Consider the following 14,208-nt stretch of genomic DNA (forward strand, 5'->3'; position numbering starts at 1 on the left):
AGTTTCTATCCTATGAGGGCAATTACACTATGCATTTGCATTTTCCTAAACATGTTCCTGGCTTTGCACTATTGCCAAGTGTATAAAACATTCCAGCCAAACCAACAGCCATAAGTTTGGTGTTTGATTCACCTTTGGGAAACTTCTGTCAACTGCAGTGTGATATTTTTAACAACTGTCACTAATGAGCTGATTGCATAATTCTTTACTAATAAATTCCATTAATTACCATTTTTGTTCAATTGTACATGTATAGAGATCTCTTTCAACCTCTGAAAACATGGGTGAGAATTTTCTGCCTTGTGCTAGAATTCTGATTTTTCTATTATCCTGTCCTTGGCACCATTGGTCTGACCTCTGTATCCTGTTCTCCTTGGTGCTTTGATTTGCTTCACATGTATACAATCCAGCATAGTTTAAATTAAGATTAAAAAATTTCTGGACTTTGATGTGATAGATTTGTTGCCTACCTGACTAGGAATGTGGTGAGTACTTGTTTACCCCATAAAAAGAAACATATGTTAATACTTTCAAAGTTTGAGCATTCCTCACTTGCCATGTGTCTATTTAATTTTCTTCTTCTTCTTTCTTAAAACCAAGCAAGCTTGTAATCATTTCTTGCTTTGCATTGGTGTCAGTTTTTGTCTGTGCATCCATATAGCACATTTTTCCACATTAAAAATCTAGATGGAAGTTATATCTTCACCCCTGTGTATCACCTTTTACTGTTTTCATCCTGCTCTTAAACTGTGCACCCTCGGAATATTGTCTACTTCATTATTTTAGCCAAAAAATGAAGACTAGTTTAAAGTGAAACCTTCCTGACCCACTTTTGACCATGGAGGTTCAAGTAAAATTACCGCAATCCTCATTTGTAAGACCAGCTTAATCTGACGACCCACCTTCATGACAGAAGTGCCAGGCAGTCACCTTCTTCAATAAGTCTGACCATCATCCCTTGATGGTGTTGCCATCATTGAATCTCCCACTAGCGACATATTTGGCGGGGGGAGGTACCATTGACCAGAAACTCAATTTGACATATGTTTTGCTGCTAAAATTGAGGTGGATTATTAGGGAATACAAGAATAAAGTTGGAATTAAATGTTGCTGCTGAATTAATTTACATTTTGAATATTAAAATGTGTTTTTCATTGTGTCATTGAGGCTAACTCCGTGGATACAATATAACATACAATCATGCAAGTGAAGAAGAACTACTTCACCTTTTAAATCGAATTTATGCTGTTGAATGATCCGTTTTGGTTCCACTCTAACATGTGTTATGGACTAGGCCAGACCACTCAAAAGAATAAAGAACCCCTGCAGAAGGTGGCACGGTGACTCAGTGGTTAGCACTGCTGTCCACAGCACCGGGTTGGATTCCAGCCTTGGGCGACTGTCTGTGTGGAGTTTGTACATTCTCCCCATGTCTGCATGGGTTTCCTCCGGGTGCTCCGTTTTCCTCCCACAGTCCAAATATGTTCAGGCCAGGTGAATTGGCCATGCTAAATTGTCCGTAGTGTTAGGTGCATCAGTCAGAGGGAAATGGGTTTGGGCGGGTTACTCTTCAGAAGTTCGGTGTGGACTTGTTGGGCCGAAGGGCCTGTTTTCACACTGTAAGTAATCTAATCTAATCTGAACTCAACCTATCCAAACTAGACTTAAGTATGCTGTTCTGAATATACACAACGGTCCCAATAATTCCCTTTAAAAATCAGTAGAAATGGAACAGATGCTTACAGGTTGAAGTTGAAGGGCAGAAAGAGAAAGAGTGTTTCTACACAGCTCACTATTGAACTTCTCACCAGTTCAGGACTGAACTAAACTGCTCAGCTAGAGATCTGACCACTCCCCTTTCATTATACAGGTCTTTGCAAGGTTTGTGAAGGTTTGTAGCTCAGGTTGAGGTTTAGGGTGTAGGTTTGCTCGCTAAGCTGTAGGTTTGATATCTAGACGTTTCAAGGCCTGGCTAGGTTACATCATCAGTGGCGATCTCCAAGTGAAGCGAAGCTGTTGTCTCCGACTTTCTATTTATATCTTTCTCCTGGATGGGGTTCCTGGGGTTTGTGATGATGTCATTTCCTGTTTGTTTTCTGAGGGGTTGATAGATGGCATCTAGATCTATGTGTTGGTTTATGGCGTTGTGGTTGGAGTGCCAGGCCTCTAGGAATTCTCTGACATGTCTTTGTTTAGCCTGTCTTAGGATAGATGTGTTGTCCCAGTCGAAATGGTTTTTTTTTTCATCCTTTTGTGGGCTATGAGGGAGAAAGGGTCGTGTCTTCTTGTGGCTAGCTGGTGTTCTTGTATCCTGGTGGCTAACTTTCTTCCTGTTTGTCCTATGTAGTGTTTGTGGCAGTCCTTGCGTGGAATTTTGTAGATGACATTGGTTTTGTCCATGGGTTATACTGAGTCTTTTTAAAACAAACAGGAAATGACATCACCACAAACCCCAGGAACCCCATCCAGGAGAATGATATAAATAGAAAGCGGGAGACAACAGCTTCACTTTACTTCACTTGGAGGTCGCCACTGATGATGTTACCTAGCCAGGTAATGAAACGCCTGGATATTAAACCTACAGCTCAGCGAGCAAACCTACACCCTATTATACGGTCACTTTTAAAATATTACCACTTTGGCCTGAAGTATCATCTGTTTACAAAAGGCCTCAAAATCCTTTTCATCTCTGTACCAAACCAGACTGATCAGAGCCCGGCCCGGGTTATTACCCCTCTGAAAAAAATCAAGGACAGTGTACCCTTGAGCCAAGGAACAGCTTTTAGAGGAAAAAAAGGGTCTAGCTTTGAAAGGGGTTTCAAGGAGAATTATCAATCCTGTGATGGTAAGTAAATATCTAATATGATTGCAAGTTATGTCATGACAATATATATGTTATTTCTTAATATGGTCATCTTATAACTTTGTTTCTCTACATCCCACTCCTTCGTCAACCGTAACCACCTAGAGGTAATATTGCTAATTTTGTATTGCAGACATTCATATCAAAAGTCTGAATTTTCTGACAGTACTGTAGAACATCTACAACCCGAAGTGAACAGCCCTATCACCTACTCCGATGATTATAGCTACAGTGTCTCTGATTCAAATTATGAGCCTGTTCCATTCAGTTCTACACTCAGCGAATCAGCTCCTACAGGGATTGTTGACACTACAGAAGGTATTTTGTGTACTTTTGTACTTTGTAACACTTTAATTACAGTAAGTAACACAATTATATTTAATAAACAGTATCAATTATATGCATTCTTTTGAAGAAAATTGCAATGAATTGTTAAAGACAGATAGGTTTAACAGTAGTTCAGTTTTTTTTGTCAACTATTTAAGTCCTTGTCCAGTACTAACCTTTGAAACATTGTTATCCATCTTATGGTTGTTTTGTACGGAAGAATTATACGAGCATCAGTGCCAGTGTATAAATTACAAAAGGTTAAAATCTTAAAATAAAAAGTTGACCAAAAATAAAAGGCAATCACTGCAAAGTAAGTAAGAACATGAGACCCAAAAGAACACTGTGGATACTGTAAATCAGAGACAAAATGGAAATTGCTGGAAAAGCTCGGCAGGTCTGGCAGCATCTAGGGAGAGAAATCTAAGTTAACATTTTGGATCAAGTGACCTTCCTCAAAGTTCATCAGAACTCTGTTAGCGTGCTGAGCTTTTCAAGCAATTTCTATTTTAGTCCATGAGAACATAAGAAATGGGAGCACAAGGAGACAGCTAAACCTGCTTTGTCATTCAATGGAATGGTGGCTGATCTTAGGCATCAGTTCCACTTCCCCATCTGCTCTTCATGTTCTTTAATTTCCTGAGAAACAAAACATCTGCCTTTTTTTACCTTGAATATGTTCCTCATTAGAGCATCAGCAATCCTCTGGGACAGAGAATTCCAAAGATTATCAGTTCTTTGAGTGGAATAAAGGTTTTTTTCCATCTCAGTTTTTTTGAGATCCTGACCCCATATTCTAGAAACATGTTAACTTTTTTAAAATGTCTTTACAGTGATCATTTCTCATTCTAATTCCAAGAATATGGACCGAATTTTCTAAGCCTGTTATCATAGGCCAGTCCCTTTCCATCAAGGACCAATATAATGAACCTTCACTTCCCCTGTGGTTGAGAGTGGGGTCTGCAAAGAGGAATGACTATGGTACAGGGAGCTATAGAATTAGTGTAGAGGAGATATAAGTGTAGGAAATAGTATGTTTAGGAGAATAAATACTGTTGTTCCTAGCCATGAACACAAGTCCAGTGGTGCCTTTGTGGTGCCATGGTTAAGGGTATCCCCTCTGGGCTGGAGAAGAACTTGGAGTGGAAGAGGAAGAATCCAGTTGCTGTCATCTGTACCAATGACATTTGATAGGACTGGATAGGAGGTTCTGCTGAAAGAATTTGAACAGTGAGCTAAAGAAGTGAGCAGGTGATAATCTTTAGATTGCTACCTGAGCCACGGGTGAACTTGCAGAGAGTAAATACAGTCAAGGACTTAAATGTGTGGCTTAAAGATTGTTGCGGAAGTAATGGCTTTCATTTCATGGGGCCCTGGCAACATTATTAGGTTATAAGGGAGCTCTTTCAGTGCAACGGATTTCACTTAAACTGTGCTGGGACCAATGTTCTGGCAAATTGAATAATTGGGACTGCAGAGAGGGCTTTCAACTAAAGGGGGAAGGGGCGGGGTTCAAGAGAGGGAATATGTAGATTTGCAAAGCAATAAGATAATGGCAGCACTGCAGGGTAACTATTTTGTTGGTGATACCCAGAGTAGGACAAGAGGTGACAAAGTGAAATTATGTTTTGGCCACACAAGTGCTAGGCAGTGACCTTCTCCAACAAGAGCCAAGTCTGACCATCGCCCCTTGATGGTACTGCCATCATTGAATCTCCCACTATCAACATACTGGGGGGTTACCACTGACCAGAAACTCAATTTGTCATATGAATACAGTGGCTACAAGAACAGGTTAGAGGCTGGAAATACTGTAACGACTCATTCATCTCAACTCTCCAAAGCCTGTTCTTCATTTACAAGGTGCAAATCAGGAGTAATGTAGAATATTCCCTGCTTGCCTGGTTTGGTGCAGCTCCAACAACACTCAAGAAACTTGCCACCATCCAGGAAAAAGCATCCTGCTTTATTAACACCACAACGATTCTCTCTATCACTGCTCAGTAGCAGCAGCATGTGCCGTCTACAAGATGCACTGCAAAAATTCACCAAAGATCCTTAGATAGCGCCTTCCCAACTCACTGCCACTTCCATCTAGAAGAACAAGGGCAGCAGATACATAGTACATATACCAAACACCACCAACTTCATCAGCAAGAATAGTATCATCAAGCTAGTGGACCTATGCCTTACCACACACTTCATCTTCAACAACAAAATCTACAGACAAACCAACGGGACACCCTTGGGATATCCAACATCAGGATTCTCAGCAGAAACAGTAATGCAGAGACTCTAGCAAATAGCTCTGCCAACCATCCAACCTAAACTTTGGGTCCGCTATGTGAATGACACCTTTGTCATCACTAAATGAAACAAATTAGAGGAAACCTTCAAGACCATCAATAATCCCCTGACTGGCATAAAATTCAATAAAGAGGAGGAAAACAACAACAAATTGCCATTCCTAGATGTCACAGTAGATGTCACAGCCAATGAGGAACTTCAAACCAGTGTCTACAAGAAAACAACACATACAGACCAAACATTGAACTACAGAAGCAATCACCCCAACATCCACAAACGAAGCTGCATCAGAACATTATTTCAACGAGCCACCACACGCTGCAGCACAGAGGAACTACGCAGAGCAGAGGAAAATCACCTATACAGTGTATTCAGAAAGAATGGGTACCCAATGGACACAGTCCGCCAATTTCTCAGCAATAAACCCAAACAAGCAGACAAAATATGTCCAGAAACCCTAGCCATTCTCCCTACATCAGAGACATCTCTGAAATGACTGCCAGACTACTCAGACCCCTTGGCATAATGGTAGCCCACAAACCCACGAACACACTAAAACAGCAGTTAATGAATTCAAAAGACCCTATACAGACAACAAGCAAACTAATGTCATTTACAAAATGCTGTGTAAGAATTGTAACAAACACTACATTGGACAAGCAGGCAGAAAACTAGCCATGAGGATACAAGAACATCAACTACAAAACGAATGACCCCCTCTCACTAGTATCCTTACATGCAGATAAGGAAGGACACCACTTCGACTGGGACCACACATCCATCCTAGGACAAGCTAAACAGAGACATGCACGAGAATTCCTAAAAGCATGGCATTCCAACTGGAACTCTATCAACAAACCCATTGACTTGGACCCCATTTACCACCCCTGTGAAAAAGAACAGGAAATGACATCACCACTGGAAATGACATCACCAAACATAGAAACCAGCACTGCTTCGTCCGGAGGCTCACTAAAGATGTTACCGCGTATGGTAATGAAACGTCTGAAAATGGATTTTCCAGCTCAGCGAGCAAACCTACATCCAGAACCTCCACCTGAGCTACAAATCTTCTCAAAACGTACTCAAAAAATATTCACCTTGAATATGATTGAATGCAGCTTTTACATGGTTCATTTTATTTTTACAATTAATGTAATCTATTTTCATCAGTATGAAAGTCTTTGTGCTTTGCTTAGGGCAGAAGTTTAGTCTTGCCTTTTAAAAAAAATTGTTTGAATGTAAATAAGATTACAGATTTAAGTAAACTTCAAATCATTTTTCATCTTATCCAAAATAGAATGGCTGTTGTACCCACTAAAGATTTAACCATGTCATTTTATTTTCTGTTAACCTTGGAAACCTTTTTGGGAATTTCTCTTCCTTAATCAACAGTGGAAACTGAATTGTTTCACCAATATTTGTGTGTAATAGCCTTTTTTTCAAAATCTAATCTATTATCTGATTGTAAGCATTGGTATAGAATGTGCAAATTGCAGTGACAATACTAAAGCTTATTTAATTTGAGATCTGCATCATTCTTGGAACAGAGTTGCAACTTTAGGAGCACAGTGCAAGGATGTATGATAGACAGAAGCAGTCTAGACCAGGTCGACCCAGGTCCTCTTGAGCCTTCATTCAATCAACACTGCCAGACCCAAGCTTTTTGCAAAATTTTGTCGCCTTCTGTAAACTAGCACTTGTTTGTTTTGAATTGTATTTGTATCTCAATCACTATACCATGCAGAGGTTTTATAATCTCTTCTAAAATAAGTTTATTTGCTTCTGACCACAGCACCTAGTCCAGAGATAGAAGAATCAAAGCCTCAAAGGAAATCAATGACATATGACGAACTAAGAAACAAAAATAGGGAACTATACGAAGTGACAGTGGCACAAAAGGCAGATTCGCTTCACAAACCAACTCCACAACGATTACCTGACAACAAAGGAGGTCAAATATGGATTTTATTTTTAATTAAGGTTCTTGAACTGCTGCAGTTATTCTGGTGGTGCCACCATGATGCTAAATTAGGAATGATAAAATTCTCAGTGAAAGGCATATGTAAGAAATGCAATTGTTTATCTAATTTAGAAGTGAGGCTTGCCAAAGTTTGTGAATTTAAGCTTTTTTAAACTGATGTTAAATCTTTTCGGGCTGGATTCTATTTTTCTGTTGTTGCGTCGGCCACACTGTGTATTTTAACTCTTATATCTAGCGAAGAAACCGTGAGTCAAGTCTTAATAGTAATAAATTATATTATTGTGTTAAATAAATATCATAACAAAATACACTACAAACTAATAATTTACACTGAATCTAATCAATTATTTTGTGCTTTAACTTTGGATGATCAAATACCACCAGACTAGATCTTGACCTTGGTCCACGTGGCGATTATTGTCTGTAGCTGCAGCCTGTCTGGAATTTGCAGCTTGTTTATTTCAGAGTTTTTGTGCACAGTCACTTGGACCAAGGCTTGTCTCAATTTTCCAGCATGCCTCATTTACTGTCCCTTTTTTGATACGTCTTCTAGATATTGTAACTCTACTCGCATCCACCGTTTCCTCTGCAAGTTCATTCCGCACATGAACCACTCGGTGTAAACAAGTCGTCCCTTGTGTCTTTTTAAAATCCTTCGCCTCTCACCTTAAAAACATGCCCAGTAGTCTTGAAATGCCCCACCCTAGGGAAAAGACACTTGCCATTCACCATATCTGTAGCCCTCATGATTTTTATAAATCTCTGTGGTCACCCTTCAACCTCCTAGGTTCTTGTCTCATACCATTAAAATTTGTCTTACTCCTATTTAAAAACTTTAATTTTTATGGAAATCACCCTTTTCTGGTACAGGTGAAAGCCATCCTTTTTCTACAAGTCTTTTCTGACCCAAAAGAGGTCCCAGTGATCTACGAACTTGAATCCCCGAACAGTACACCACCTCTTCAGCCATTGAATGATCTACTTTATCTTTTTATTCTTTCCCTCATTTGAATTTGGCACGAGAAGTAAACAGAGATTACTACTTTTAAGGTTCTATTTTTTCATCATCTACCTAACCTCTTATGTTCACTCTGTAAAGCCTTCATCTTTTCCCCATGTTATTCTACCAATGTATACAATAACTTCCAGTTTTCCATGCTCCCCTGTAACAATATGCTTTAAAAATTTTGGGACATCCTTAATCCTGGTACTAGAAAAGCAAAATCTCCTGTCTGTGCCCTTGACAGGAGAGTCCCCATACCAATTTTCTCTTGAATGTTGTCGAACCCCACATAACATCGGATTCATTCTTTGTTTATTGGATGTTGTACACTTTGAATTTCTGCCTCCATATTTAATACCCATACCTTTTAACTAGTTCTGACAAGCCCTTTTAAAAAAACTGTCTTATTTTTTACCTGGACCTACTTCTCAAAATGCATGTATTGAATCAGATTTTCACTCCAATCTTTTTTGATCAAATTTGTTAGGTAAGTGTTGATTTTTATCTAATTAGTCCCACTGCTGTTTACACAGGTATATGTTTCAACATGAACATGCTTTATAAATGTAAATTATTTTTAATAGGATGAATAAATGCCAGTATATTCCTCTGCTGGAGTAGTCCATGATTAAGTTATTGATGATAAAGTGAGAATTTTAAGTAAGAGGAGGGATCAGGAGAAATTTATTTAATTGGTTGTTGTATCATGAATCAGTTGAGGAATTTTCTCAAGGGGACAGTAGATCATTATATGATGTTGTGGGAATAGTGATGCAATTCAATTCCACCTGGATTGTTAATGCAAAGAGCTAGCCTTGGCATGATCTGGCCTCCTCCTACAGTTTTTAGTTACTGTATAGAAACATTCAAGTTAGACATTTCATGGACATAGGTTTATTTGTGGTGGATTCTGTATGTTTAGTAGTAAACATTTTAGAATGAAAATGAAATGTACATTTTTTTATTTTGACCTATTGTCTATTTTCAAGCTAAAAAGGCCATGCATCTATGGTTGCACTCCAGCCTGAACAGTATAACACAGGCCTTGTTCCGTGATAATTGAGGGACCACATATAGAAAGAGTTAGCTATGCAGAAAGTTGCATTTTGAAGGATTCATTGCTGAGAATATATTTAAAAATCAGTGAGTAAGAACAAATGAATACGTATTGATCTGGATTTTATAGCCTTCGTCTGCAGGAAAATTGGTTTATTTCAAAGAAGCTTAAGGAAATTTTTGAATAAATTATCTTTTTTTTAACATATCCTTTTGACACTATTAGGGTCTCATTTGTTCACTAGTGTACGGTGGGTGAAGTGACATGGAAAGGGCATAAGCAGGACCTCCTGAACTTAACTTGCAAAGGTTTGACATGCACATTATGGCCCATGACAACTCTGAGACATTGTAAACAACCACTACATGTAAAGCTGGGCTGACTCCATTGAAAACAAGAAAGAACTAGGACATACCTATCTGTGCAATGGAGCTGGTCTGCTCATGATCCAGAATGCTGGCTTGCAACCTGAAGCAGCTTGAATCCTTAAAGGATGCTGTTGAAAATTGGAAGCCACAGAAATAGAATCAAGACCTTCCCACAATTTTTAAGTGTTTCCATGATGAAAATCCAGGCCAATTTATCATAATGTAAAAATAAAGTGTGGCAGATGGAATCTGAGAAGTAAAATGGAAAATACTAAAAATACTCAAGTTCTGGCAGCACCTACGGAGCGATTAAGAGAGCTGATCTTTCAGGCTGATGACCCAGCAACAGTTTTTGAAAGGTTATAAACCTGTAACATTGGTACTGTCAGAGCTTCAGACTGTTTTCAGAATTTTTTTTGTTTTTTCCAAAATATTGTGTCATTCTTCTGTTCTGATGAAGGGTCACTGCACCTGAAACATTGATTCTGCTTTATCTGCAAAGATGCTCCCAGACCTGCTGAGTTTCTCTAGTTGTTTCTGCTTTTGTTATAGTTTGGTTTTGTTTTACATTTATTGAGCTAATGCTTCCCACATGTTAACACTATCTCTCCTGGTCTAATTATTTTTCCAGTTGCAAAAACAAACAAGTATGGAGATACCTGGGAAGAATAAGGATACTCGTGGACAAGTAGATGGATCCAGAACGTTTCATATGTGATATCCTTCACAGAAATATTTAATCTGAAAGCCTGAAGAATTTTTTTAAAAAGTTGATCCCAATCTGATTATACCATAAAGATCTTATGATCTACTTTTTAATGGAATCCAATTGACTTGTTTACATTCTTTTCCATCAAAGACTTGTTTGTTCCATTTCTTAGCATAAAAATTATGATTGATTCAAAAACACTGCAGAAGGTTTCTTGCTAGTACTTGTATTCCTTTCTAAATGTAACGATTTATGACAGGGAAGGTATGCAAAGAAAAATATTACTTTAGTTTAAGGCTGTATTAGACAGCCTCAACATGGATGATTGTGTATTCTTAATTCTGAGCTGTGTTTTTGCTGTTAATCAAATTAAACCAAAGTGATGGATGGACTGTATTTAAGTAATACTATGTATGTTCAATTTTCAACCATGAAGCTATTAATGCAAGTATAAATTTGAAAGTGAACATTATTAGATGTAAAGTGTTTTATTATTGTTACATTTTTATAAAAGCTAGCCCATAATTTGCTTACTGAACAATTTTTTAAAAATCTTTTTGAACAGTTTCCACGCTTGGGGAATCCAGCTATTGGGAACTTTCAAATTTGCATAAATGTAAATCAAATTATGTTGATTGGGTGGCACCCAAAGACTTTGTAATCCTAGCAGGATGAGTCACTAGTTTGGTAACAGTGAGGTATTTTTCTAGTTTTATGTTTTACTTTTAGCCAATCAAAACTTTCAGTTGTATTACCAATTCAAGAAAAACAATTCAAATGTTTTATTTCAGTACTTTGTGTTTTCCACCAATTCTTTCCCTGCAACATTGATAATAAAGTGTATAAACATGAACCAAATAGGTGGTTGGTCTTGCATAAATGGGTGTTGGGGTGAACCATGAATTGATTTGAATGTGAGAATAAGAATTTAAAATGCGTGATTTATCAGAATCCATTGAATTGAGTGGGTGGATGAGCAAGTGTCTAGAAAAAGACTGGTTGAATCAAAAGCTGACAAAGATATGGTTTAAGAAGTTAACAATTTGATGATTTCCTGCAGGAATAAGGTAGTCGGCGTCACGGGTGAAATTATAATCCCCAACATAAAGACTATGATTAGACACACTGATCAAAGTCTAGTAGAATGCAAAGGTTGTAAACATTCAGTCTGTCACATTCTGAGACTGTGGGCGGTAAGGATACAATTGCAATATTGAACTGGAGGAAATTGTGGCAATGTACAGTTTTGGTATAATGGCAGCTATTCTAATTGGCACAAAGAGACTAGTGGTGATCCTTAAGAGCTGAATTGAGGCTCAACTATTCAGCATGTTTGTTTATGACAAATAATGAGATAGCAAGTCACAGATGTGAACTTGCTGGTGGATACAAAGTTGCATCATGATGGAAGCAAAACGTTACAGAAGGATTGAGTGAACAGGGAAAAACAAATTAATTTCAAAGTAGCCAAATATGAGAACATTCCCTGTGGAGTAAAAAGGGATAGAACAACTTAATGGTGAGAAGTGAGAAACAGTGGAAGTCTAAAGAAGCTTGAGTGTCTATATGTAGTTCATTAAAATGATCAGGTACAGAAAATAAAAGGCTAGTGGAATGTTTGCCTTTTATAAGTAAAAGACTAGAATACGAGAGGGCAAAGTCAGACTTCAAATATCAAAGCTTTCCTTAGACTATGTTCAGTACCCCATGTATAGTCTGAGGCACCATTTCTTAGGAAATATATATATATATTGATTGTGCACAAATTACAGTGTGGATTTATGAAAATGACACCTCTACTCAGTGTTAAAATATGAGGAGAGATTGCCACAATTTCCTAGAATTTGAAAGTTCACTGAATTGACATTTTCAAGGTACAACCTTGAATCTCTTCTTTCTCATTCTCCTGTTTAATTCCCTTCCTGTCTGCCCTTCACCAAAAGTAAAATTCTCCCCATTCCAACTATATGTGCTTGACCTCACCCAACCATTGGTATTTCATGTTCATTAGTGTAGACAACATGCCCCTGAGTTATCTACATCAACCCATTTGCCACTCCCTTTTCTTCTGTCTCCCTTCAAGTCCTCCTTAAAAGTGAGCTCTTTGGCCAAGCTCTTTGCTCAAGCTATTGGTCATAATTCTTCATCTGTCCATTGGTGTGTCTATTCTGCGTTTGTATCTCTGTGAAATATCTTACATTTACATATTTTCAATGTAAAGAAAATCTAAGATGCTGGCTTTTATATCTAAAGTTGTCTTTGTTTTAAGCTGAAGAGTAATGGGCTAATTAGATTTATTTTTATGGTTCTTCCAACTAATCCCAGTAATTAGCCTTTTTACTTTCTGATAAAAGGACAATTTAAGGATGAATTTTTAGATTTCTTCAGGGGAATTTAGTTTTATTTAAAATTGCTTTCATTTATTTGTATCTCAGAGCAAAATTGATTCTCTTTTTGTTACATGAATACGTTGGTATAATCTGCACCAAGACCTCTATCATCGTCAGATGTGAGCTGATTTTGCATAGATTTAAAACCAAGTCATTACAAAACTCACTTGTAAGCTCTGTAGGGAACATATTGTAATTTGGTTCTGTGATAGAATAACTTATGACTTTAAAGTACAGTATTTGTAGCTATATAATGGAAAGTCTAATTTATGCTACTATTTGCTTCTACCGCCAAAACATAAGCTTATGAGCAATATGTAAACATGAAACAAAAGGGGTAGCAGCACAAACATAAAATTGATGAAAAGATGGAGCAAGATTATGGTGAATTTTTGCTTTGGACTGGAGCTACAAGGAGAGCTGAATGGATTGGGACTATTTTTCCCTGAAATATTGGAGGCAGAGGGGTGACCTTTTATAGAGGTTTGTAAAAGCATGAGGGGCATGGATAGGGTAAATATGAGGTATTTTCCCCAGGGAGGGGTATGTCCAAAACTAGAGGGCATAAGTTTAAGGTCAAAGGGGAAAGATTTAAAAGAGACCTAAGGGGCAATGTTTCCATGTAGAGTGTGGTGCAGGTGTGTGAAAAATGAGCTGCTAGAGGTGGTGGTGGAGACTGTTATAATTATGACATTTAAAAGGCATCTGGATGGGTATACAAGGGATTTAGAGGAAAATGGGCCAAGTGCTGGCAAATGGAAATAGATTTATTTAGGATATCTGTTTAGCCTGAAGGAGTTGGGTCAAAAGGTCTGTTTTCCTGCTGTAAAGGTCTGCCTTCAACTGCAGAAATGTGAACAGTGCTGTTCACCAGGGTTCGGTACTAGAACTACTATTTTTATATGTGCTTTTAAATTTTGGGACTTGGAGATATAGGGAGCAATTTCAAAATTTGTATTGATGTAAAACTGGAAAGTATAATGAACAGTAAGGAAAATAGTAAATGCTATGTAAATACTGTAGCAACAAAAGCAGGCCAGAGCTGGTGAAGTCTGCATTGAGTAACCTGACTCTCTTCAAAGCATGTTTACCATTTACAAAGCGCAAGGAGTGTGATGAAATACTTCTCACTTTCCTGTATAAGTACAACTTCAATAGTATTCAAGAAGCTTGACTCCATCCAGGACAAAGCAGCCTGGT

The 14,208-nt window shown here is 38.0% G+C and overlaps 1 protein-coding gene across 3 annotated transcripts in view; it reads left to right on the forward strand.

The window, feature by feature from the left end:
• The window catches only part of ociad1 (OCIA domain containing 1), a 29,071-nt gene extending 17,595 nt beyond the window's left edge, over window positions 1-11,476 (forward strand). For 2 of the 3 annotated variants that reach the window (XM_072569082.1, XM_072569090.1), the window contains 3 exons: window positions 2,997-3,181; window positions 7,293-7,451; window positions 10,541-11,476. In XM_072569082.1, the coding sequence (XP_072425183.1) occupies window positions 2,997-3,181; window positions 7,293-7,451; window positions 10,541-10,581 (385 nt within the window). In that variant the 3' untranslated portion in view covers window positions 10,582-11,476. The remainder of the gene's footprint in view (window positions 1-2,996; window positions 3,182-7,292; window positions 7,452-10,540) is intronic. The other variant, XM_072569099.1, reaches the window with a different exon arrangement.
• Window positions 11,477-14,208: the final 2,732 nt, after the last annotated feature.

Source organism: Chiloscyllium punctatum, chromosome 1 (assembly GCF_047496795.1).
Source record: "Chiloscyllium punctatum isolate Juve2018m chromosome 1, sChiPun1.3, whole genome shotgun sequence".
NCBI lineage: Eukaryota > Metazoa > Chordata > Chondrichthyes > Orectolobiformes > Hemiscylliidae > Chiloscyllium > Chiloscyllium punctatum.